The 23073-nt window shown below is 48.8% G+C and overlaps 1 protein-coding gene across 8 annotated transcripts in view; it reads right to left on the bottom strand.

Moving 5' to 3' along the window:
- Window positions 1–23073, bottom strand: part of smash (smallish) — an 88546-nt gene that overhangs the window by 1598 nt on the left and 63875 nt on the right. For 2 of the 8 annotated variants that reach the window (XM_011156604.3, XM_025300740.1), the window contains exons 2-15: window positions 19569–19719; window positions 18674–18865; window positions 18287–18574; window positions 16113–17756; window positions 14775–15644; window positions 7093–7398; window positions 6697–6924; window positions 4928–5292; window positions 4348–4765; window positions 3658–3714; window positions 2959–3281; window positions 2527–2767; window positions 1967–2166; window positions 19–191 (exon numbers count right to left, since the gene is read on the bottom strand). In XM_011156604.3, the coding sequence (XP_011154906.2) occupies window positions 19–191; window positions 1967–2166; window positions 2527–2767; window positions 2959–3281; window positions 3658–3714; window positions 4348–4765; window positions 4928–5292; window positions 6697–6924; window positions 7093–7398; window positions 14775–15644; window positions 16113–17756; window positions 18287–18574; window positions 18674–18865; window positions 19569–19616 (5353 nt within the window). In that variant the 5' untranslated portion in view covers window positions 19617–19719. The remainder of the gene's footprint in view (window positions 1–18; window positions 192–1966; window positions 2167–2526; window positions 2768–2958; window positions 3282–3657; window positions 3715–4347; window positions 4766–4927; window positions 5293–6696; window positions 6925–7092; window positions 7399–14774; window positions 15645–16112; window positions 17757–18286; window positions 18575–18673; window positions 18866–19568; window positions 19720–23073) is intronic. The other 6 variants (XM_025300741.1, XM_025300743.1, XM_025300742.1 and 3 more) reach the window with 4 other exon arrangements.

Raw genomic sequence — 23073 nt, 5'->3', positions numbered from 1 at the left:
TCGTGCCAGCTCGATTACCTAATTCCTCTCCACAGTGCGAACATTTTTTCTTCCCACTCACGCTCAGCATTTTCTCCTGGTTTCCGCCGTTATTACTTGCGACTGGCGCATGTTGCGTTTTTTGCGGCGGTAACGCATACTGCGACGATTGATGCTGCATGGCCGAGAGATGCTCCTGGCTGTGCTCCGATCTGAAAATGCGAAGTAAATGCGTAATACGCGAGGTATGGAAAGTCTTCTCCTTCCAGCTCTGATAGTGTTTGTTTCACTGATAATGCAGTATGAGGTCGAGCATCGTCGTGAAATGCGAAACGAAGTAAGTCGTATCGGCAAGCACGACTTGCCTGTACCTCTCTCTCGATGTAGATTCTCATTTCATGCATTAAATTACATCTCTAAATATTTTCAATATTATTGCTATTCGTGTGGCACACATCAATTCACATACGAGGCGATGCGACGTTTTCTCTGTTATGTATGAATGTCGTTTCACGATTAAGATATTTGATTTTCGATTTTCTATTAGGAGTGATTTAGTGATTTTCAAGTGATTAGTTTTGAAGGTTTTTTTTCTTCTTTTTTTTCTTTTTCAAAAACTGACCTATTAAACTAGATAATGAACTGATACGTTAATCAAAATATTTTCTTTCATTTTCTACAACTTTTTCTCATCTTTCTGACAAGAGACGGATTCCGCGACGATAAAAAGATTCTTCTTTGGGATTGATTCAATTTTGAACAAATTTTTCGCACTTGTTCCAAGTTAAGAAAGTGTGTATCCTCTAGATCATGTTGCATCGACCGGAACAAGTGATGATCGGATAGAACAATGTCTGGGGAATACGCGGGGTGTGGAAAGACTTCTCCTTCCAGCTTTGATAGTGTTTGCTTTACTGATAATGCGATATGAGGTCGAGCATCGTCGTGAAGAAGGATCACTTTGCGTCGTTTACTCGCAATTGGTGATCGTTTTTGGTCCAATGCTCGCTTCAATTTGCGTAATTGTTGTCGACAACGATCAGTGGCGATTGGTTCATTTGAATTTAACAGTTCATAGTACTTAACCACCTTCTTGATCCCACCAAATACATAGCAACACCTTTGAACCGTGAGAATATTCCACCTCGAAATGGATGTTGATTGGCCTGGATCAACCCGTGACTTTTTTCGTCTGGGATTATCGAAATAGATCCATTTTTCACCTCCGGCAACAATTCGATACAAAAAACTCTTTATTTTTATCCGGCGATCAACGAAATGCAAATGTTCAACCGGTTCGCAATGGCATTTTTCCGATAATTGATGTGGAACCTATTTTTCTTCTTTGTAAATCTTTCTCGTATCATGTAAACGTTTAGTAACTGTTGCACGATCAACATCCAATGCTCTGGCAAGTTCTGAAGTGAATTGTGCTGGATTTTCGTCCAAATCATTGCTTTTGAATCCAGTCCAAACCAATATTCATATGTCTTAAGTTTCTATCATTTCTATCACAATTTCTATCACAATTCTATCACTTTCAGCTGTCGATTTTTCCTGATTAAAGTCTTACAATATGCTCTACAATAAGCTCCTTGTTTTCTGTTTCTTTTTCTTAATCTTCTATTCTTTTTGACTCAAACTTTGTGTCTCAAGATAGAAAAAGATAAAGAATATAGAAAACAGGAAGCAGGAGCATATTGTAGATTAGGCTTAAGAAACAAAAGCAACGCGTGTCGGAAATGCTCTTTAGGAATCATTTTTAAGATAATATTAACACGATTTTTACCGCGTTTATTGTTAGTAAATAACTAGATGTCATGGAGTAATATTAAAGCATCAAGAAACAATAGCTGTGATTGGGCTGTGTCTCCGACGAAACTGACATTAGTGCCAGCTCTTGCAAAACCTTCAAAACTAGATCACACCCCTAATAATTCTTCACTAATTCACAGAGAGATTATCGAATTTGTCGTTCGAGCTTTACCTTCTCCTCGTCGAGGGCGGCTTCTCCTGCGTCTTGTTTTGCACCCTTTGTGTCAGCGTTTGTATGATAGAATCGGGTAGCGGCTTGGTATCTGGCCGAGCCGGAGCGTTGTACGGCACGGAGGTACCAGTTACGTGCGGCTGGGATTTCCGCGCCGGTGACCGTTGATTTCTCTCATTAATCCTCCTGTGTTCCGCCTCCTGTCGAGGAAGTACACGTCTCAGATAATACAGGATGGCGCACGATAGTGTGTCCGTATCTCATTATACATCACACGCTGTTAAATGCACACTTTCACGATTTCACGAAAGATTTAACGCAAATTAATTGGCCACATTCGGCAAATTTGAATACAAATTTGAATATGACTTTTGCTGACACCCTCAAACATCCCCAAGGACCACAGACGAGTACGAAACGTATCTTGTTATTATCGTATATCGACATTTATCATTTTGCGGCACAAACTGTTGATGAGAAATGATGATGAGAATTCACAGCGCGATTCATAGTTGCAATCCCCCGGTTCGCTGCGAGGGCGTTCATGAATGTACACGCACCTGAATGAGCCAGTGCTGGTAGTTGAAGTCGTGAGCGCCCCTCGGCACGTCGCTTTTTCTCCGCTGCACCCACTGATCGCCTTGGACGATTCGCGGCCGCGGTGCTGCGCTCAATGCCTGTAAAGTCTGTCTGGACATTTGCTGGCCGGCGTGACTCGCGAGCGTCGTTGCCGATGCGCTCTCCCGAATCGACGCGTCTACTTGCTGAGGAATCGAGTCCGCCGATGGTATACGGCTGTTTCTGAACAGCACAAGGAAGGGCTCGGCTCAACTTTGATATGTTTTATCAGGCAACTGTTATCATGCATCGGTTACTCTCTGACTCGGTCTCGAACGAATCGACATCTCTGAGAACGCGAGGGTCAAAAGCAAAGGACTTGAAGCGCGACTAATCGGAAGGTTCAGAAACCTCTCTGTCTGCAGTTTATTTACCTGATAGTGACGTCTCTTTGTCTTTGATCTAGCATACGTGGTTTAGTAAGCGGGATTGGCGGCGGTGGTGGTCTTCTTCTTGGCGTGTCCTGAAACTGTAGGTTCGGCATCGACGAGCCATAATTCACCGTGGGCACGTGGTACTTGTACTGTTGCGTGCTCTTCATGGAGCTCTGCGCAACGTCCTGCAAGGACTTCCACTGTTCCTGCAGCTGCTCCGCCAACCGGAGCTGCTTCTGCTCGCGGTAAGCTAAATTACTGCGTTGCCTCTTCAGCTCCTCCTGCTCCAGCTGCAGCAGCTCCCTCTCCACCCGTAGCACCTCCTAAGCGTGTGTGTGTGCGAACGTTACGTTAAGTGTGTGATGTTATAATCGAGTGGCTCTTCTTCGTTACACCTACTCGTCACTCTACGCGCGCCATACATTCGAGAGACGCCGAAAGCTAATGCGTCGTTAATCTATTTGCACAAGACACTATTAAGTGAGCGGAGAGATTATTCTATCGAGAGCCGAGGACGCTGATCTCTTTTCCAAGATTAGTCAAGACACCCGACAGAGAGACACTCTGAGACTATGTAAAGAGGCAGCGAAGAAGTGCGAACGGAGAGAGTATATCCCGACGCGAGTACTTTTGTGTGACGCAAAGACTCAGTGCAGATAAGCCTAAGCTAAAAGAAGGTGACGAAAACTGTTGCCTTACCCCGGAAGGGAACTCATCTTCGTTGCCGCTCAACCCATCACCGACCAGTGCCTTGTTCTGCGAATAATTAGCAACGATCCCTCCATCAATATTTACACTACGTTGTATAACCGATTCGCAGCGCACTACCGAGAGAGCCGATCGAGTCCTCCGGGCGTTGTTGCAACGAACGAACGAACGAACGAGCGTGATGCCCCGCGCTGGATAAACACAACTATCGGATAAACGAGACGATGCCGCGGGAATGAAGATAACATCGCCCGGAGGATGATGACATCTCCAAAGCTATCGGTTAAGAAGGCGTGCTTCGCCGAAGGAAATCTGTGCACAAGTCTCAAGTTTCCCGAGCAGCACAACCGACAGAGAGACTCTAAGAGAAAAGGAGGAAGAGAGAGAGAGAGAGAGAGAGAGAGAGAGAGAGAGAGAGAGAGAGAGAGAGAGAGAGAGAGAGAGTCTCTCTCTCTTCTCTTCTCGCTTAAGACTCAACATCTACGTTACTCATAACGCCGCCGCGTCTTTCCTCGTTAGCGTCGCGCGAGAAACAAAGCCGAGATAGAGATAGAGATAGAGAGAGAGGGGGGAGGGGGAGAGAGAGAGAGAGAGAGAGAGAGAGAGAGAGAGAGAGAGAGAGAGAGAGAGAGAGAGAGAGAGAGAGAGAGAGAGAGAGAGAGAGAGAGAGGCCAATCTCACCTCTTGCTCGCGAATCTGACTCTCCATCGTCCGGATGCGCATCTCCTCCTTGCGACACGCATCGGCGACTTTCCGCTCCTTCTCCTCGATCTCGTTCTGCATCCTCAGCTGCTCCGACTGCATCTCGAGCTGCTCGTCTCTCCGCTGGTCCCCGACGTACTTGGCTTCCTCCTCGGTCGTACGCGCCGCCGCTTGGGCCTCCCGCTGTTTCGCCGTCTCATCGTGCTGTTGCTGCTGCTGCTGCTGCTGCTGCTCGTGCGGGGCCTCTTCCTGCTGCTTGCGCGCGTTGTCGTCCCGCTGCTTGCGAAACGCGTCCTCGTTGCAGCGTAGGATCACCTCCTGCGCGCGCTCCCTCTCCAGCTGCATCTTCTCCTCCTCGAGCTCGCGCAGCTTGTGGGCCAGTTTTTCGCCCAAGTCACTGTCGCGTCATCGTTATGCGTTATTCGATCGATTGTGGCCGCCATGAGGCCATCAGGCTCTCTCTTATCATCATTTAGGGAACATTTTACGGACGGCTTTCGAATTGAGAAGAGATTATAGGAGGTGGGAGAGGAAGGAGGGAACAGGAAACTATTCCTACCTGTTGAACTCGCGATTATCCCCGTAGCGCCATTGCTCCTCCTTCTCGAGGACCTCGATGATCTCCCGCTCCTTTTTGGTGATCTCGTCCTCCTCGGAGGAGGTCACGCTGGCGCCGAAGGGCTCGCTGCTCTGTCTGCTGTGCTGCGACATGTCAGGACTGACGGGCTGCTTCGTCCAATCCTCGACGTGACCCAACTCGACCCCGGAGTCTCTCTCATGACTCGAATCTTGCTCATAGTTACTGTCCGTGTCGAAGGAACGACGATGAAGTTGCTCAATGCGTCTCTCCTCGGCAAGGATAGCCGCCATGTCCGGTGGTTTGGTCAGCGTCAATACAGGCTCGAGATCATCATCGTTGACCTGCTGTGTCAATACGGAAGTGTTGTCGTTTAAAGTCAAATTTATTCAACGCGGGAATCACGGGAGCAGGCAATCGCTAAGATCAAAAGTGGACCGGAAGTTCGAATTGGCGGCCGCCGTTCGGCAAATTTCGAAAGTTCACTTAAACGGTATCTACCCAACATGCGCGTCTGAAAGGCATCTAAAAAGAAAAAGTAGGACGTCTGTAAGATGTCTTTGAACCAAACATCCTCCGCGTGCATAAATCTGTACGTCTAGTTTTATATAGCTCTTATACCGGGTGTTAAATTTCGAGCGTAACATAAAGCCGAGCACCTCGGAAACTGAATGCGGCAGACAAAGGTGTTTCAGAACAAAGTTGTAGAGTTTCAATAAATGCATCGAATAGTTCGATACTCATTTGACCTTGAGAACAGTTATGAAGAACGTCAAAGGTCAACTTTAAAATCTTAAATGGAAACTCTCATTCGCTATTATGTCATCTTGTTCTACCGATTAATTTGAGCGACTTTTGTCCGAAACATTTTTTTATCGACCTAATATTTCTTTAGATATTTAACCCTTTGTTGTATAGCAATCCTTCCAGAGTGCCACCTATCGTCCAAGCTTGTTTTTCCAGTAATTTAAATTTTTCACATATTTCTTTAGCATATTCGGTATTGTTAAACTACTAAAATGTTCCTCTAACTAATACATCAACTTTTTGAGTCATTTCAAATAAGTACTTTATTATTAATAAGCATATGCTAAACAAAACTGTTTTTAGAGAATAAATTCGTTTACATGAAATTTTAAGTAATAACGTATACTTCAAAATCATTATCTGAGGATTTTTGAGGTCGCTGGATACAAATCTGGTGTGAAAAATACAAAATTCAAAATGGCTGACTCAATATGGCGGACGGAATTTTTAAACTCAGTCGAATTCTCTTGAAATTTGTTACTCGGGGGTTTTTGAAGTCGCTGAATGCAAATTCTAACTATTTCGGTCGGAGGAAAAAGTGCTACTGGACTTTTTTGCTCCGTTTGGTCTCAAGAATATTGCGACAGTGTCCCAACTTTTGTCAACTCGATGACTTTGAAATTTCCAAAGGTCATTACGTTTGAAATTTAGCACTCCGTAATGTAATATCGGAAACGCAAACCGTTGTTGTAAACCGTAACACAAATCTGTACATCCAGATCTCATATGATAGTGCAATTATAAACTGGTATGGTCGAAAAATATCTCTTCAGAAGACGACAGCGGCCAGCAGAAAAAAGTCGCGTACGATCGGCCTCTCCGTCAAAATGTCGATAAATTCGCAACAATTTCCTCTGACGAGCGGGTGGTGTCAACCTCAATCGCAAGTGAAACACGTCCGACGGTAAAAAGAATCCCGCGCCATATTCCGCTCTCGTGCTTACCCCCTCGATGCCGAGAAAATCCGAGCGCCTCGTGCGCAGCTCTTTCTTGATCCTACGAGTAGAGTTCAATCTCTTGAGCGGCTCCGGGGGAGGATTCTCATCGTCGCTGACGTCCACCGGTGGCGGCGGTGGTTTCTCCTTGGGCGGCTCCACGCTCGTCAGCGGACTCAGCAGGAAGGGTTGGCCAGCGATGATCTCCTCGTCGTTAGACAAGGTGAGCGGCAGGATCTGCAACAAACAGCCGAGCGATGTGTCGCTCAGAGATGTCCACGTTCTCAAGATATCCGTTTCTTCACCCGGCTCTTCCACTTCTCTCCGCCGCTACCGGTCTTCTCTCTCCGTATCTATCGGAGAGATCGGACAACCTCCGGAGATGTCGCCGGGCGATCTACCAACCTGTTTGGAAATCGGCGAGGCCGGGCTCGGGATGCTCAGCGCGTTGGCCAAGTTGACTTCCTGTTTGGCCAGGCTCAAGCTCGTCGGTCTCTCCGGCAGCCGACTGGCCGTCGATGTGACAACTGCGGGCGCATCGTGCACGTCGATGTCGGCGACGCACTTCCTCGTGCTGGCGGCGGGCAAGCCGAGGCTCATCGGCGTTTCCGTTTTCTCGCGCTGCTCGTGCTGCTCGTGCTCGACTGCCGGGGCCGCCGGGCGGATCGCAGCTGCCTCCTCCTGGTCCGCTTTCTCGATAACGATCCGTTCCTAAGGAGACGAGTCGTGGTGTAGCCGAGGCACAAAGAGCACGTAAAACACGGACCGCGCCGGTCTCGCACCGCGCGCCGCCACGAATTTTGCAACGCCACATTCTATGCAAATTGCTGGAGATCGTCCAAGGTGCAGAGAGTTTCTCAAACCCGCGAGGATCGCGAAGCGGATGATGGCTTTTGATGAAGAAGACAGATTGCGCGCCTATCACGAGATTCTGATGGCTGACGGCTGCTGACGCTTGTTGTGAGAGACGCGCGCGATTCTTCTCGTCGTTTCATCGAAGTCAGTCATGTGGGATCCTCGAGACGCGCGAGCAGATGCGACGCCGGTCGAACGTGAATTTGATAATCGTTAGAAGATCGTTAGAGATCACTCGGACCGTTTCGCGTTTCGGCCAGCCGATCGCTCAGGAATATCTTTCGTAACGTCAAGTCGACGCGAAGATAATTACGTACTTACAAAAGTAATACAGGGTGTCCCATTTTACAGCCAGGCAAAAATCTCGAAAACTATGAGAGATACTAAGGAACGTTGCAGACAAAAGTTGTATGGTTTCGAGGGGGATATGAAACAACTGTATCATTTTATTTGCAGATGGCGCCACTTTCGAGATATTCATTCATCATTACTTTTCTCAAATGGAAACCCCAATTTTTTATCATATCATCTTCTTCTACCAATTAATTTGCACAACTTTTGTCTGAAACATTTTTTTATTTGCCTAATATTTGTTGAGATGTTTAAGGAAAATTTGATAACTTTTTCAATATTTAACTTACGATATTTCGCTAAATATTTGTCGGAAGAAAAAGTGGTACTAGATATTTTTGCTTCATTTGACCTCGAGAATATATTGTTACCAGAGCGTTGCTCTGACTTTTGTTAATTTGATGGTTTTGAAATTTTCAAAGATCGATAAGTTGACAAAAGTTAGGGCATAATTGCAACAGTATATTCTTAAGACCAAATAGAGTAAAAAAAAAAGTCTAGTGCCATTTTTTCTTTCAATGAGTAGGTTATCGAGATATTGTAAACCAAAATATCTAAAAAAATATTAGGCAAGTAAAAAAAATGTTTCAAGCAAGAATTGTAAAAATTAATTGGTAAAAAAAGATGATATAAAAAAAAAATAATAAAAACAATAAAAAATAAATCTTGAAAAAGTCACCAAATTTTCCTGAAGTATCTGAAAAATATTAGGCAAATAAAAAAATCACATAAAAGTTGTTAAAATTAATTGGTAGAAAAAGACGATATAATAAAAAATAATAAATCCTAAAAAGTTACCAAGTTTTCCTGAAATATCTCAAAGAATATTAGGCAAATAAAAAAATGTTTCCGACAAGAATGATTAAAATTGAAAAATGGTTCAATTTGGTAGAAAAAGATGATATAATAAAAAATTATATTTCTATTTCCATTCAAGCAATCTCGTAACGCGGATTTCTCCATTTACGAAAAGTAATGATCAGTGAATATCTCGAAAATGGTGCCATCTATAAGAAACAAAATGATACAGCTATCTTTCATAATTGTCGAGGTTTTCGCCTGACTTGTTTGAAATGAGACACCCTGCACAACTAAATAACGTGAAGAACAGAAGCAATGCCGGACTCGATCGATGAAAAAGAACTTAAGAAATTGACCGGCAAAATTAGCGTGTTAAACAATTTAGCGAAGCGCCAGCCTTCGATCGGAAGCTTCGAGCGAAATCTCGTTCCCCGAAAGTCGCTTGCAGCTCAGGCGGAGGTTGTTGCATCAGCAAACGGAATAACATGACGCGCGTGTGCTTCGGCATCGCGACGCCATTGTCACGAGGTATCTCTTCCCAGTCACAGAAGTTGCGTGAAAAATGTTGAGAAAACGTCCTGCGCGCTGCTGTGCGATTCTTGCCGTGGGAACACGCGGGCGCATTTTACCAGGTCGGTGTGCACGTTGCGTAATGTTGCGCGTCCGAGGAATCTCGCGGATCTGCTCGATTACGAACGCGTTTTTCCCTGCGACTTGGCGCGTCTCCGTGAGAAAAGGCGCGATACTAATCGACCGAAGCGGCCTCGGGAGTGACATTGAAGTTTCTCCAAAGCGGGAATTCATCCAATCTCATGCAATCTACCGGCTGCCAAAAACCTACGATTAAGGACGTTGCAAAATTCTCGCACATGTCGGCCGCTGGTAGTCACTTGAGTAATCAGCGAAATTACTCCGCGAAGTATATCCGCGCATATCAATGTGCTTTACACAATGCTGCACGTGATGGGAGGCGCATCAATCGATGCGACGCGATCACGTGTGTGACTGGCGAAGTACCGAGAGGAAACCTGGCGATTGTTAAGAAAGCACGACAGCCGAGCGTTCGCATGCGTTCTCGTTCAATGCTGTCGTCGCTTTTGCCGTCGCCGGTCCTAAAACTACAAACGACTGAGAGCGAGTAACAGCGTATTTCCCAATCAAGCGATTCGCAAGTTCTAAGTGCTGAAAAAGCGCAGAACAGATTGCCAATCTAATTTCCCGGACGTTGACGCGCCAGCGGGCCCGGCCGTGCTCGGGAGAAATTTACTTCTCTACGATCTACCTCTTTCAAAGCAGAGCAGCGCCTCGCTCGGAGGAGGGAATTATCGCACTTTTATGTACAAATAGCGTCAACTGCCGCAGCTCGTTCGGGTTTTCTCTAATCGCGTCTCGAAAGCGGCCAGCGAGCGTCTCTTCAGCTTCTCAAAAGCTACAAGCGCATGAATATTCAAGTCACGATCACGCTCTCGCCGGTATGATTTCACACACACATACACACACACACACACACACACACACACACACTGTACGGGCAGATAAAAAAAAGAAAAGAAGAAGAAAGGAAGAACAAGTCCCAACTTGGCCAACGCAACCGTTCGGTAGCGCCTCTTACCTCACGGGTCATATTCGCAAATCGCATGCAGGGGCGAGTAAAGAACGAGGGAGGAGACTACGTTCACTTTCCCATCGCAAGCGGTCGTCGTGCACACGCCTCGAAAATTGCACAGCCACTAGAAACCGTGATCTCAGGTGATGTCAGACTGGTTAAGGCATGAGCGTTGCTGTACATACGGCGCGATAAGGCGCGCTTTTCGGCGACTGCGATAAGAGAGATATCTAGCGCACGCGTTATCGGGGCTCAAACTCTCCGGGCGGAATGCAGGTGCGTGCGGCGTGTCTAATCGCGGAGCCGAGACCGATAAGAGGAGGCGGTGTGATCATCAGGGTCTACCTTGCGTCTAGGCAACGTGGACGATGCTAACGAGCGGACCAACGCCGACGCTATCGGCATGTTACGTTTCATCGCAAGTGTCGCGAGTAATTTATGAGAGTAGCCACGCGTGATATGCACACACACACACACACACACACACACACACACACGTGATGTCGCAATCTCTTCAGCGCGGCTTTACGATCTGGAATGATCGGAGATTAATTTCTCCTCGGATAACTTTTTGCCTCTTGCGCCTCCACTCGTTTTCTTTTTCTTTCTTTCTGTATCCGTGTGCGGAGCGCTTCGAAGATAGACCTTGAGTGAATCGACGTGCTAACCACACACAGAGCCATGCGTGTCTCGTGGAAGTGTCATTCTCTCGCTCTGGGTCTACTACTAGAGGAAGAAGAAAAGAAAAAAAAAGAAAAGAGGTGAAAAGAAAGAGAAAAAAGCCGCCCGTCCTCTGGGACGATACGTTCTCTGGGAGTGACACACAATCATTCAGGCAAATCACTGCTTGCTCGATGCAATCAAGTATAAGTGACGTCTTACCTCTTCGGCGCATCGAGGACGAGACATGGGGAAAGAAGAAAGCGATCGCGGTCCGCGCCGAGAGGAGCGAGCGACTGTGACCGTTGATGGAAATATCGTCGGCGGCGGCTCATGAGACTTTTTATCGCGGCCGCTACGAGCTCTTTAGCGGCGATCGAGTAGCACTGCGACTGACCTCCGCGACTCGCCGCGTCACGAGGACGACATATCTTTCGCACTTTGGACATACGCGGCTGTCGCTAAAAGCGCATATTTGCGCGGCCTGTTAACTTCGACGCGCGAACCGCGTCGAGACTTTGGCGCCGATAAGGCGCCTCCGTCGTTTGATTCGTCGCGCTGGAATTTATTCCAGCTTACGATAATCCCGCGAAGCGCGTTTCCGTCGCGTTCTCTGTCACGAACTGACGAATCGAGTACTCAATCTGCGGACAATTTTGAATCTCTACGAAGTTCCAACTGACAGGTTTGGGAAAGTTACCTTATAAAAGTGTCTAGTTACAGTCATAGTTTTTTTTCACTGAAAAAGTAACTAGTTATAGTTACAAGTTATGCTGACCTTAAAAAATAACATATTACAGTTATAGTTATTTGGAGTCGTTACTTTTCAGTTACTTTTTTACAATAATTATGTAAATTCCTTCAATTTTAGGTAAAAGTAGTTTGTTGATTATTACATACTCCTCATAGTGTATATAATTTTTACAAATTAGATTCATGAATTTAAACAAGCAATTCATATTTATTTTTTAAGACTATTAATAACAATTATAAAAAAGTGAATGAATTTGATGAGGATAATAAATATTAAAAATATTAAAAATAATCTTAATATCAAAATTCAATTTTTCCATTAAAAAAGATATTGATATTTTATAAATAAAGACTCATACTCGTATATTTTTTTTAAATTTGCAGTTAAAGTTCTACTTGCATGAATAATTTTTTCGCCGGCGCAAATTTTGCAGAGAAATGCTTAGTTGTTCTCGTTTTCAAATTTTTGCTGTAACTCAAATATTTCTGCATATGCTGGCCATGGCACTTTATAATCCTTCTCCGAAGATTGAGATGTTTTATCCATTGCTTGAATTTTTTATATAACTGAAACCACGCAGCGCACTTTACACTGAACGCAGGTTATGTTAACAAATAAGAACTGGCGACGTACGACGGAAATGTCCAATTTCTAGGCGTACAATTTTTTTGAAAGAAATACAGGTTGCGTTCGGAGAGGAGACGATCAGCGCTGTTGCATCATTTTATCCTTGTTTTACATCTAATGAACGATAAAGATAGATGACGCAATAGCGCGTTTTTCCAAATGCAGCCAGAATAATTGTATGCTTCTTGAATATCAAGTGTCGCGTTATCGCGCTGGTCTGTCAGGAATTCAAGTTTGAAATATATAAAGTAACTATTAAATCAGTTACCAGTTATCAAACAAATGCAAATAAGTTAAGTTACAGTTATAGATGGAAAAAAACGGAATGAAGTTAAGTTACCAACAAAAAAAAAAAAAACTGTAACTTCGTTACATAGACGTATAATAATTAGACCGCGCATTCGGCCGAAAAGTCGTCAAATATTAGAAAGAGAGAGAGAGAGAGCATTTGGGGTATCATTCTGTCTTCGTCTGATAATGTTTGGAGCGGGGATTACTTGTATCGTTCCACTCCCCTCTTCTTCTTTCTTCTTTTTTCGTTCCCCACCAAAGGCTTCTTCATCCTACCACGCGTCTTTAGAGAAAGACAGAATGGTGCCCGAACAGCGACTATCTCTTTCTAATTTCTGACGCATTCTAGCAATGGGAGACTTTGAGACCGCGCGATCCAGATATTATACGTCTATGCTTCGTTACAAGTAACGAGTTACTTCCCAATCCTGTCAACTGACGTCGCGACACCGAGCACGAAAAATTGCAAAATTGTCGACCGTGCGACTCGGCGAGCAAATCTGTCGGTTTTCCCCAACCGACCAGGTAGACCTTCCACGCGACAGCGAAAGAGATTTCAGCTGCTGGGGACCAGGACGACAGTGTCAAGGAGCTTTCTGAGAATCCTGTGTGCACCAAGTCTGGGAGAAGCCTCCGAGAGCCTGGCAGTCGGACGCGTGTGAGAAGAAGGAAACACGACATGGCGGATTTCGCTGGCCAGTGTATGCTTATATTTCATCGTTGCTCGTTTTCTCTTTATCGACCGCTACAATCCGTGACAATCAGTCGTAATCGCGCTCGTCGAGTGCGTCGACGAGACCCTTTGAAGCCGCTACAAAAGACCGTTACGAGTGCAACTCGAGCGTTCGCCCGAGTTTTCGGCCGCGATATTTCTTCCCTCACATCGACACGTAAGCTCTCCATCGAGCCGCGGAGCCTCCGCGACCTAAAATACGTGACATTCGGCGATTTACGGTAAGACGAGGAGCGACTGAACAGCGTTATCACAATGAGTTTGTTCTCCCTTACGAGCGATTTCAGCAACGTCAGTGAAACTTCATCCCGGCTCGCTCGAGCGTTCTCCCGTGCCTTCACCGACGGCGAGCAGAAGGAAGAAGAGAAAAAGAGAGAGAGAGAGAGAGAGAGAGAGAGAGAGAGAGAGAGAGAGACCGCAACTTTCGACGTGGACGTGGACGAAGCCGATCGAGCCGCGATGAAAGTCAGTCCTCGAGACGTTGTCGAAGCCGGCGAGCGAGTGTACCTCGTTTATCCAAGATGGCGTCGCGCGCCTAATAATCGGCAGTGTTGAAAGCGCCCGCTGCCGTCGCGCGCATCAGTCGGCGGCGTAATTGTAAACTTTATTACACACACACACACACACACACAGGTCTCGCTATGCCGTTAGAGAGTGTAGTAGCCGTTACACGGTATAGTTTCCGCGTCTAATCCGATCTAACTCTACACGGTGTGCCGGAGAGATTATCTTATGTATCTTCCGCACCTGCACGTCGCGCGTCTATATACATGATCGGCCGATGACGTAGCCTTTCTCTCTCTCTCTTACGTTTACGTAATACGTACCGCGCTCCCAAGCAAGCGCGCAAAGGACGTGGAGCCTCGTCGCTGATCCTCGCGGTAAGCCGCTGCTCGGAGGACCGGGGGAGCGGAACTGGATGACTCTCGCAGAAATGTAAACGTTCTCCAGCGAAAGCCGCGAACGAGCGCGCGCGATCGCCTCGGCGACAACTGATGTCGCACGGGTTGAACGAGAAGTCGCGAGTCGCGTTCAGAGATTAGCCTACCGGCTCGGGCGACACTTGGGGCGACGTTACATGGAAGCTATCAGTCTTGAAGACGACACGACTGCTCATGTGAGATCCTCCCTCTCCCTCCCTCCCTCTCTTTCTCTCTCTCTCTCTCTCTCTCTCTCTCTCTCTCTCTCTCTCTCTCTCTCTCTCTCTCTCTCTCGCGCGCCCTACGAGTCCGCGTGGCCCGAGATGTAATCTCTTTGTCTTATATACAAGATCTAGCACGGCTTATCTAGAGGCTGACCAAAGGAGGACAATGACGTGTTTACTTGACACGAGTCGAAAAGGCCCTGGCGCGTGTTTAGGACTTTTTCGAGGCGTTGCCGACTTGCTGCTGCTGCTGATCGTGCCTAACCTCGCTCGTCTGCTTCTCGTTGACGCGGTTCACCGTGATGAACGGCGTCACCGGCGGCGTCGTCGGTGCCTTGCCCTGAGGTACCACCACCTTCTCGCACACCTCCACCACGGTCCGACGTCGTTCCGTCGCGGCGACCGGCAGCGTCGGTTCCTCATGGCATCGCGCGCTCGCTGACGGGATTCTCGATGCCGACGTGGCGAGCGCTTCCGTCTGCGGGGACTCGACGTAGCTCGGCAGCGAGCAGGCAGCCTGACTCGTCGTCGAGGCTGGTTTGCTGCTCGCCGGATGCGACTTCGCCGGCGAGGCTTTGAGGCCGCCGGCGGACGGGCCGGGCGACGAGGTCAAAGCGGAGTCGGAGCTCGTCGGCGAAGACTTGGCGCCCTTCCGAGACAGCGGGGTAGGGATCTTGGACGCCGCGCGGGAGGGCGCGGGCTTGGAGGCCGGGGACTCCGGGCTGGGCCCGATCGTCGCTCTCACGGCGGGGAAGGACAACTGGTAAGTCTCCGCGATGCCAAGGTCCGAAGGTGGCTGGAACTGCTCCTTGGGCGGATTCTGTCGCTTCGCCGGGCCGACGAACTTTGATCGCGCCTGCTCGATCGAGAGCTTCAGGCTGGCCGACACTACGGACTCGCTGGGGCTCGGGTCCGACTCTGCTTTGAGCTCGGCCGCGTCCTTGCCGAAGGCGCGCGCTTTCGCGAGATCGTCGGGGGCGGCGCTTTCTCGCTGAGGTACTTTGGGACTCAGGTGGGCAGTCGCGCGAGGCACGGAGGTATGCGAACGAAGTGTATTAGAATTAGTAGTGGTCTCTACGTGCGTCTGCGGCTGTGATTTGTTAGTCGATAGTTCCCCAGAGGTGTCAGCGGTACCCTACAGAATCAGAGAGTTATGATCCAGTTTGTAGTTGTCCAAGACCCACAGCCAAAAGAGAAGAAGGGAGAAGGAAGGACAGATAGAGAGGAAGAAGATAGATAGATAGAGAGAGAGAAAGAGAGAGAGAGAGAGAGAGCACAGCAAGTGTGCGGGGCCAGGTACTAGAAGAGGTGTGTCAGTCAGTGGAATCTCGAGGTTGCACTTGCAGGTTGAGAAACCCGAGCCAAGTTACCGAGTTCGTGACTGCGCCTTTACCGTGCCATCGTTTGCACAAAAGTTGCGACTTACGAGCTGCGTCTGTCTGCGCACCTCATACTTGAAGAGAGCGGCAGCTCCCGAAGCTCCAGTGCGCGAGTTCATGCACAGAGCCGCGTTTTCACGGTCTCGTCAACTTGGCGTGTTTATCCCCTCGCCGGCGATTAGAACCGACGTGAGCGCTCCTACCCGGCACCTGACTTGACCTACCTTGTTCACCGCTACTGCCTCCCGATGACTGGCGAACTGGTGAGTCGTTGTCGTGCTGTCGCTCGACGCCTCGAGCGTCGTGGCGCCGCTCGCTGGCGCTGACGCGTTCTCCTGGACAGCCGCGGGTTTGACTCTGTCTTCGCTCGCGGTCTCCCGTCGCTCGACGATGCTGCTGGTGTGCACGATCTCCTCGTCGATCGGCTCGTCCGCCTGGCTGACCGAGCAGCTGACGTCCGCGGTGTGGATGCCCGAGTCCTCGCGGTCTGTGTCGTTGAGGAGCTCGGCGGACGACGACGAGGCGGGATACCGCCGGCTGTAGTCGAGTTCCTCGAGGCTCTGCACGCGCTCGAAGGTGTCGGGTCCGCTGGACGCGTCAGCGTCCAGGGAGTCTAAGCTCCTGTGGAAGATGGCGCGAGGCACGCGGTACTCCGAGTCCGGCGACGAGCTCCTCTCGCTGGGAGTCGACGTGTCGATCCTGTTCTCCTGGTCTCGGAAGCAGAGCGCGGCGTGCTTGTTGCTGGCGGCTTGCCGTTTCTCCGTCGAGTCCTTGCTCCGGGCGGCGTCCAGAGCGCTGAGGCGATCCTTGATCGTCCTGGCGGTGAGCTCGCCGTTATGCCGGCTGTCGTTCGTTGTGGTCGGCACCGACGACTCGTCGCTGCTGCTGTACTTCTCCAGGGTGGACAGCCTTTCCCTCAGAGGCCTCACCGTCTCCAAATCCTCCGTGCTGAGCTTGCGGTGAACGGAGCTCTTGCTCTCTCGCTCCGAAGCTTGCTTCTCCAGGTGGGTGAGCCTCTCCCGGATCGAGCTCATGTCGCCGGATAGTCGGTTGAGCGTCGACTTACCGCTGCCTTTGTCGCCGTTCTCCGCCTCGTTCTGCTTCTGCTTCTCGAGGCTCGACAGCCGTTCCTTGATCGACTTGGTGCCGGTGAAGTCGCCGGACAGCCTGTTGTTCGCCTTGCTGTCGTTGCTCTTCTGCGACGCCTTCTCGAACACCTCGCGCCTCTTCAGTATGTCCACCTTTACCACCGACAGCGGGGACTTGCTGTCGTCGTTCAGGCTCGTCGTCTTCGGGCCGTTCACCGACGACTTCGAAGCGGCCTCGAGCTTCGAGTCGATGCCGCTCAGGGACCTCCTCGGGATATTTTGCGACACCCGTGACACGTAACCGCGAATGGCGCCCTCGTACGTGTACTCTTCCGGCTCGGGCGAGCTTGTAGTCGCGGTGGTCGCGGAGTCGTACTCTTGGTTGTGATGGTGGAAACTACCGGCGAACGCTTTCCTCGTCACGCTGGACATCGCCGCCGTGGACGTCGCGGCTGTCGTTGCCGGCGCGATTACCGTCAGCATCGCCGTTGCCGTTGTTGACACCGCCACCGTCGCCGCCGCCGCCGCCGCCGCCGCTGCCGCTGCCGCTGCCGTCGTTGTCGTTGTCGTTGCCATCATCGTCGTTATTTCGTTCGTCGTTGTCGCGGCCGCTGCCGACGACGTCGCCGCCAGCGCACTCGTCGTTGCCGCAGCTGACGTGCTCGCGACTGTCGTCGCCGTCGCCGTCAGCGATGCGCTGCTGGCCATCGTAGATGAGGCCGCGTCGGTAACGTTGTCCACGTCCGAGTGGCTCTTTTCCATCTCGCTGTCCCTGTCGCTCTAAAATGTCACGAGTATACATGACTCTAGCTGCGAGAACAAGCTGTCCGCCGAAATAAATATTGACAAGTTCTCCTCGGAGGAACGGAGGACTTGATTCTTAACTCGTCATCCTTCCCGGTTTGATTTATTGTTATTCGCCTCATGTTTACCGCCCGACGAAATATTTGCGACAATATCAATTGGCAAACATCTTGCAATTTAAATGTAAATCAAGGACAGAAGCGAGAACGATTCTGCCGAAGATTAATGCATCGCGCGTGCGGCAATTTCTCAATTAAATTTTTATAATTAAACACCCTGCTTTATTTTTCATCTTTTTAAATTTATCAAATTAGATCAAATTAGATTAAATCTTTTTAAACTTTATTAAATTGAATTTTGTGCATATATAATTATCTTTTAAACGAAATCTGATTTTCCAATTTAAATTCTTCCGATTATATGCGAAGCTGATCGCAGACTTGGCTCCGTCAACTCTGAGACGGAGTTGCCATACTTTTGAATAATGGCGAGTGTCATTAGCTTACCAGAACGCTGTGGGTGTCGTCGTGCGTGTCGCCGCTGACTGAGCTCTTGCCGCTGCTGGTGCCGATTCCAAGGTCGCTGAGATCGTTCGCATCCTCGTCGTTATACATGGCTAAACTGATGCTGAGTTTGCGACCTCTGTTGCCGCGCTCCTCCATCATCTCCGAGAAGGTCTTGTTCCGACGACGTTGGCGGTCGTGTTCCTCCAGCTCGAGTTTCTTCACCTCCACCACTCGCTCGATTATGTGCTCCTGCCGCTTCCTCCGGCTGCTCTTCCAGTTGTCTAAATTCTGCGAGTACGGCGACACCGTCAGAGGTCAGAGGTCAAGAGTTGTTTACAAACGGACTGCCCGGACACTCGCGTGCCCGACGAAGCGACAAAGCCTTACCGACTGCCAATCTTCGGGATCATCGCGGACCTCCTGTTTGATTTTCTTCACCTCCTGAACCTTCTGAAGCTGCTCCTGAGCGGTCCGGTACAGCGAACATGGCCCGACTTTGACGAATTGCAAAGGATTGGTCGCTTGCTTAGGGGGTGTTTTCAAGGTGGTTTTCAATTTTGGCGGTTCGTGCGTCAGCTGCTGCAGAATGAAGAAAGGTCACTTCTAACATCTAGGTCGTACAAGTCTCTTTGCAAATGGCCGCGTGCGCGCTGAGAATCCCCCGTGTATGTATTTTCAAAGCTCCTCTCTCTTCCTGACTGATGACGTCAGAAGCGCGGAGAAAACACATGGCCGAAATTCCATTTGCTAATAAAAAGATATCTGCACGAAAGAAGACTTCAGGTCGCTGAAGCGTACCCTCTCTTGCAAAATGCTCCGAACATGCCGTGCTTCTTGAAAGTCAATCAACAAATCACCGTAAAATGACCGTAATTTGTGGTTGGTCATACGGAATGATTGCGCATGCGCCTGGCTAGGCCTCGTATTACAGTCATTTTATGGTTGTCGATTGACTATCAAGGGAGAATAGCGTCCGGGGAACTTTGCAAGTACTCAGGCTCCAGCGACCTGAAGAGCACAGAAATATCCTTTCGCCCGGCAATGGCGCTCCAGAGAGTTTTTCACAGCGTGTCATTTCCCTCGCCTGTGACGTCACTGTCCAATATGGCAGCCAGGAGAGCCTCGACGGAATTTACAAAGTTTTGTCAAACTTTCCAGGTGTCGATTCAGTCTCGTGTGTGCCGGGAATGCCGCAATTCTCGAACTCGTTTCTATGAAATAACAGGTTTGACGCGTTTCCCCGCACGAAAGTCGCGCCGGATATGCGACGACGAATACTAACCATCCTGTCGCTTCGCCGCTCGGTTGCGGCGGCTTGCGAAGCGGGCATCCTTCGCGCTTTCCTGCTTCTCCCGCTGTTTTTCGAGACGCTCCTCCTTTTCAGTGTTGGACGACACCTCCTTGCGCGGCTCGGCCCATCCTATGTCTTGTTCCTGCCAAACGTAAGCGTCGGAGGTTAACAGGGGACGGCGATTAACATAATCAGCAAGCTCGCGCGCGACCGAGGGGACGCGGCCGCGACTCATGAATACCGACCGAGCTGGCCAGGATCCTAATAGAGATGTGCGAACTATTCGAATTCGAATCGAACCTAATGTAATTCGATTCGATTCGAATCCGAATCCTTATGATCCGAATCCGAATAATTCGAAAATTACCAATTGCGAAGATTCGAATACGAATGAAATACATTAGCGTTTGCGCGCATCAGCTACAAAACGGGCCATCTGGTTGCCTGTATGTTTGCCCTTAACCCTTAACTTGCAATTAACCCTTAACTCATAATTAATAACTTCATTATAAATTGCTTTAAATATTTAAATATATATTTTATTCTAAGATGATATTACAATATCAATATTCCCTTTCACATTAAAATCCTCCTTCCATCATTATTTGTATGTTTAATAGTCATGTTAAATTTTTTAAATGGTTCAATTCGATTTCATTCGATTCGAATTCGAGTGAAATGTCATAGATTCGATTCGATTCGAATGAAATGTCATAGATTCGATTCGATTCGAATGAAATGTCATAGATTCGGTTCGATTCGAATTCGAATTTAAAAAATGAGATTTGATTCGACATAAAAATTCTCGATTCGTACATCTCTAGATCCTAATTAGAGCGGCGGAAAGTTGGCGCGCCCGTAACAATCGACCGTCTCGGTCCGCGCTAGCGAGTCGAGATAAGGTCCAAAAATCAGACCGACGTTCGTTGATTCCTCGGACGCATCTCCGCCGCTAAACTTTCACCCAGCAGCGGACGGTTGCCTTGAACGCGTGGCAATGTTTATCAGTTCGCGCGCGGATGTTATCGCATTCGTTGCTCATGGTTGCCCATCCGTCGTGTTATTTGCGAAAGTGTCTCAGTTCCCCCCTCCCCTACCCCCCGTCCGCACGCCCTATTTCCTCTCACGGCGCGTCGCCGGGTTCGCGACAGATCGATTGTCACTCTTCACGTGAGGGGAGAGCAACAAGTCTCTTAAGTAGCAATAACAACAACAACAATAAGAATAATAATAATAATATTAGGTGTACAAATAAATAATCCAAACCTTTTTAAACGGCTGAGAAATTAAGTTTCCAAAAATTTTCCATCAAATTTTCCCGCTCTTTTACTTTATATTTACGTAGTGTTGACGTATAGCTATTAAACATTACATTTCGTATGGCGGAAGACTTAACCTTGAATTTAGCTGAAAATTTTGGATTATTCATTCGTACACCTAATAATAATAATAATAATAATACAGGGCTACTTGAAGACTACTCGAGTCGTACACTTCCCCGGGATCGAAAACCCGCGGAAAGAACGCGCGTGTCTCCGATTTTTCGCCGACTTCCCGACCGGTCTCCGAGGCAGTCGTTTTCGCAATATTTTCAAGCGACTCGCGAATCGCATTCTTCTCGACGACCTTGTCGATATCTCGACAAGGTACAGCGTCGAGATGCATCTCGCCGATAATGGCCGTCCGTTCGCTCGAGTCGCGTTCACGGGGTCGTAGACTCCTCCGGCGCACGTCCGATCGCATCGCACCGGCTGATAGAATCCCCTGTGACACCTATGGACGCGCGTGGCATCGCGCGGTCGTCTCTCGCGACGCGCATGCATGCGTGCGTAGAAAACGCGCGCGTCGCGCGGCGGAGCGACGCGACGCGACGCGGTTTGGTCGCGCGGCGCGCCGACAGCAGCACCAGGCCTCTCGAAGGCGATTCTGGAGCGAACGGCGCGGAATGTAGTCCTCGAGGAGGAAATCGACGCGGGAAGATCGCGAGAAGTCAAGGCTGGATATTTCTGTCGTTGCCGCGCACGCGCGCAACAGTCTGTTTTCCAGCGGTTTTATTCCGCTTATTTCGCGAGAATGCCCGGCCCGATTATTTCCGCTCGTTGGACTTTGGATGCCTTTCTTATTGACAGATCCTCCCCCCCCCGTTCTCCCCCGCCGCCTGCAATGAGCGCGACCGCACTCCAGTTGTCACAAAAGGCTCATGAGATCGTGTCGTTATGTAATTCCGCGGAGCGAACGAACACGAAGGGGAGCAGCGTGCGGACATTTCTTCGAGTCCTTCGAGTCCTTCAAGTTCTTTCCTGACGAATTCGAACATTACGGCGGATAATTCTCAAATTATCGCAGCGAGATGAGAAAGCGCTCGAACAGGACGATTCGGTGGATCCCGCAGGATGCGGAGAAGACATAATGTGATTCCCCCTCCCCTCCCCTACTCTTGAGGACACATCGCATCCGGAGCACAATGTGGGACGGGTGTCTGCGGAATCTCAGCGGCGGTCGCGTTCACGTTCTGAAAATACCGCGGGGGTAAATTCGCCGGTTCGCCAGAATAATCTCGTATTTTTCGAATGTTACGAGCAGCCGCGCCTTTCTTCCTTCCTTCTTTCTCGGCGGCTCCTCCTCTCCCCTTTGTCCGTTTTGTTCCAGCCGCTTCCTGCCGTTTTCGAGTCTGCATCGTCCATGTTGTGATCGGGCACCCGCAGCGAATCGTTGCGCCTGTCACAAGACTGCTTTTATTCTCTTCGAGCAGGCTTTTTAATTCGCAGGTCAAAACCTCTGGACGTTCGATTTCTATTCGCCAGCGCCGACAACGCGAGTCGCACCGCGTAGATTTTCGCCAAGTTTTTCTGCATCGACATTGTTGCGAACAGCCGCTCATTGTTGCGTAATCGCACGATACACAGCTGTCGATTGCCTACACCGGGTGTGTACATTACACCTCAGAGGACGCATTGATACGGCGGCCAGCTTGAAGCGACACGTGAGTAAATATTTCCATATTAAGATCGAGAGTAACATCGTTCGCATCGTCGCCGGATGGCTCTTCCTCCCCTCGTCCTCTCTTTTCCTGCGTCGACGAGAGGAAGCAGACGGGTGGCTCGAAGATCCCGAGAAAAGCGTCGCAACGACGGCGACAGCGATGTCCTCTTTCTCCGTCTGCGCGAACGAGCGCTTGACCTTTTCTCTTCTCGGACGCAGGACGCGCTAACACTTTATGGTGGTATAAAACGATTGCTTTACGCCACCGATGGGGTCCGTTCCCTAGTAGCACACTTCATTGGAGTTACATTGGTGTTACATTGGCCCAATATGTAGCCAATATTGATTAGACATTAAATTACAAGATATCGCCAATATTGCACAGCATAGTAAAAAAAAAAAAAAAAAAAAAAAAAAAAAAAAAAAAAAAAAAAAAAAAAAAAAAAAAAAAAAAAGATATCGCCAATATTGCACAGCATAGTTATACCAATATTGACTTACATTGGGGTTACAT

Source organism: Harpegnathos saltator, unplaced genomic scaffold (genome assembly GCF_003227715.2).
Source record: "Harpegnathos saltator strain DR-91 unplaced genomic scaffold, Hsal_v8.6 scaffold381, whole genome shotgun sequence".
Classification (NCBI taxonomy): domain Eukaryota; kingdom Metazoa; phylum Arthropoda; class Insecta; order Hymenoptera; family Formicidae; genus Harpegnathos; species Harpegnathos saltator.
This window is presented reverse-complemented; position numbering and strand designations above follow the sequence as displayed.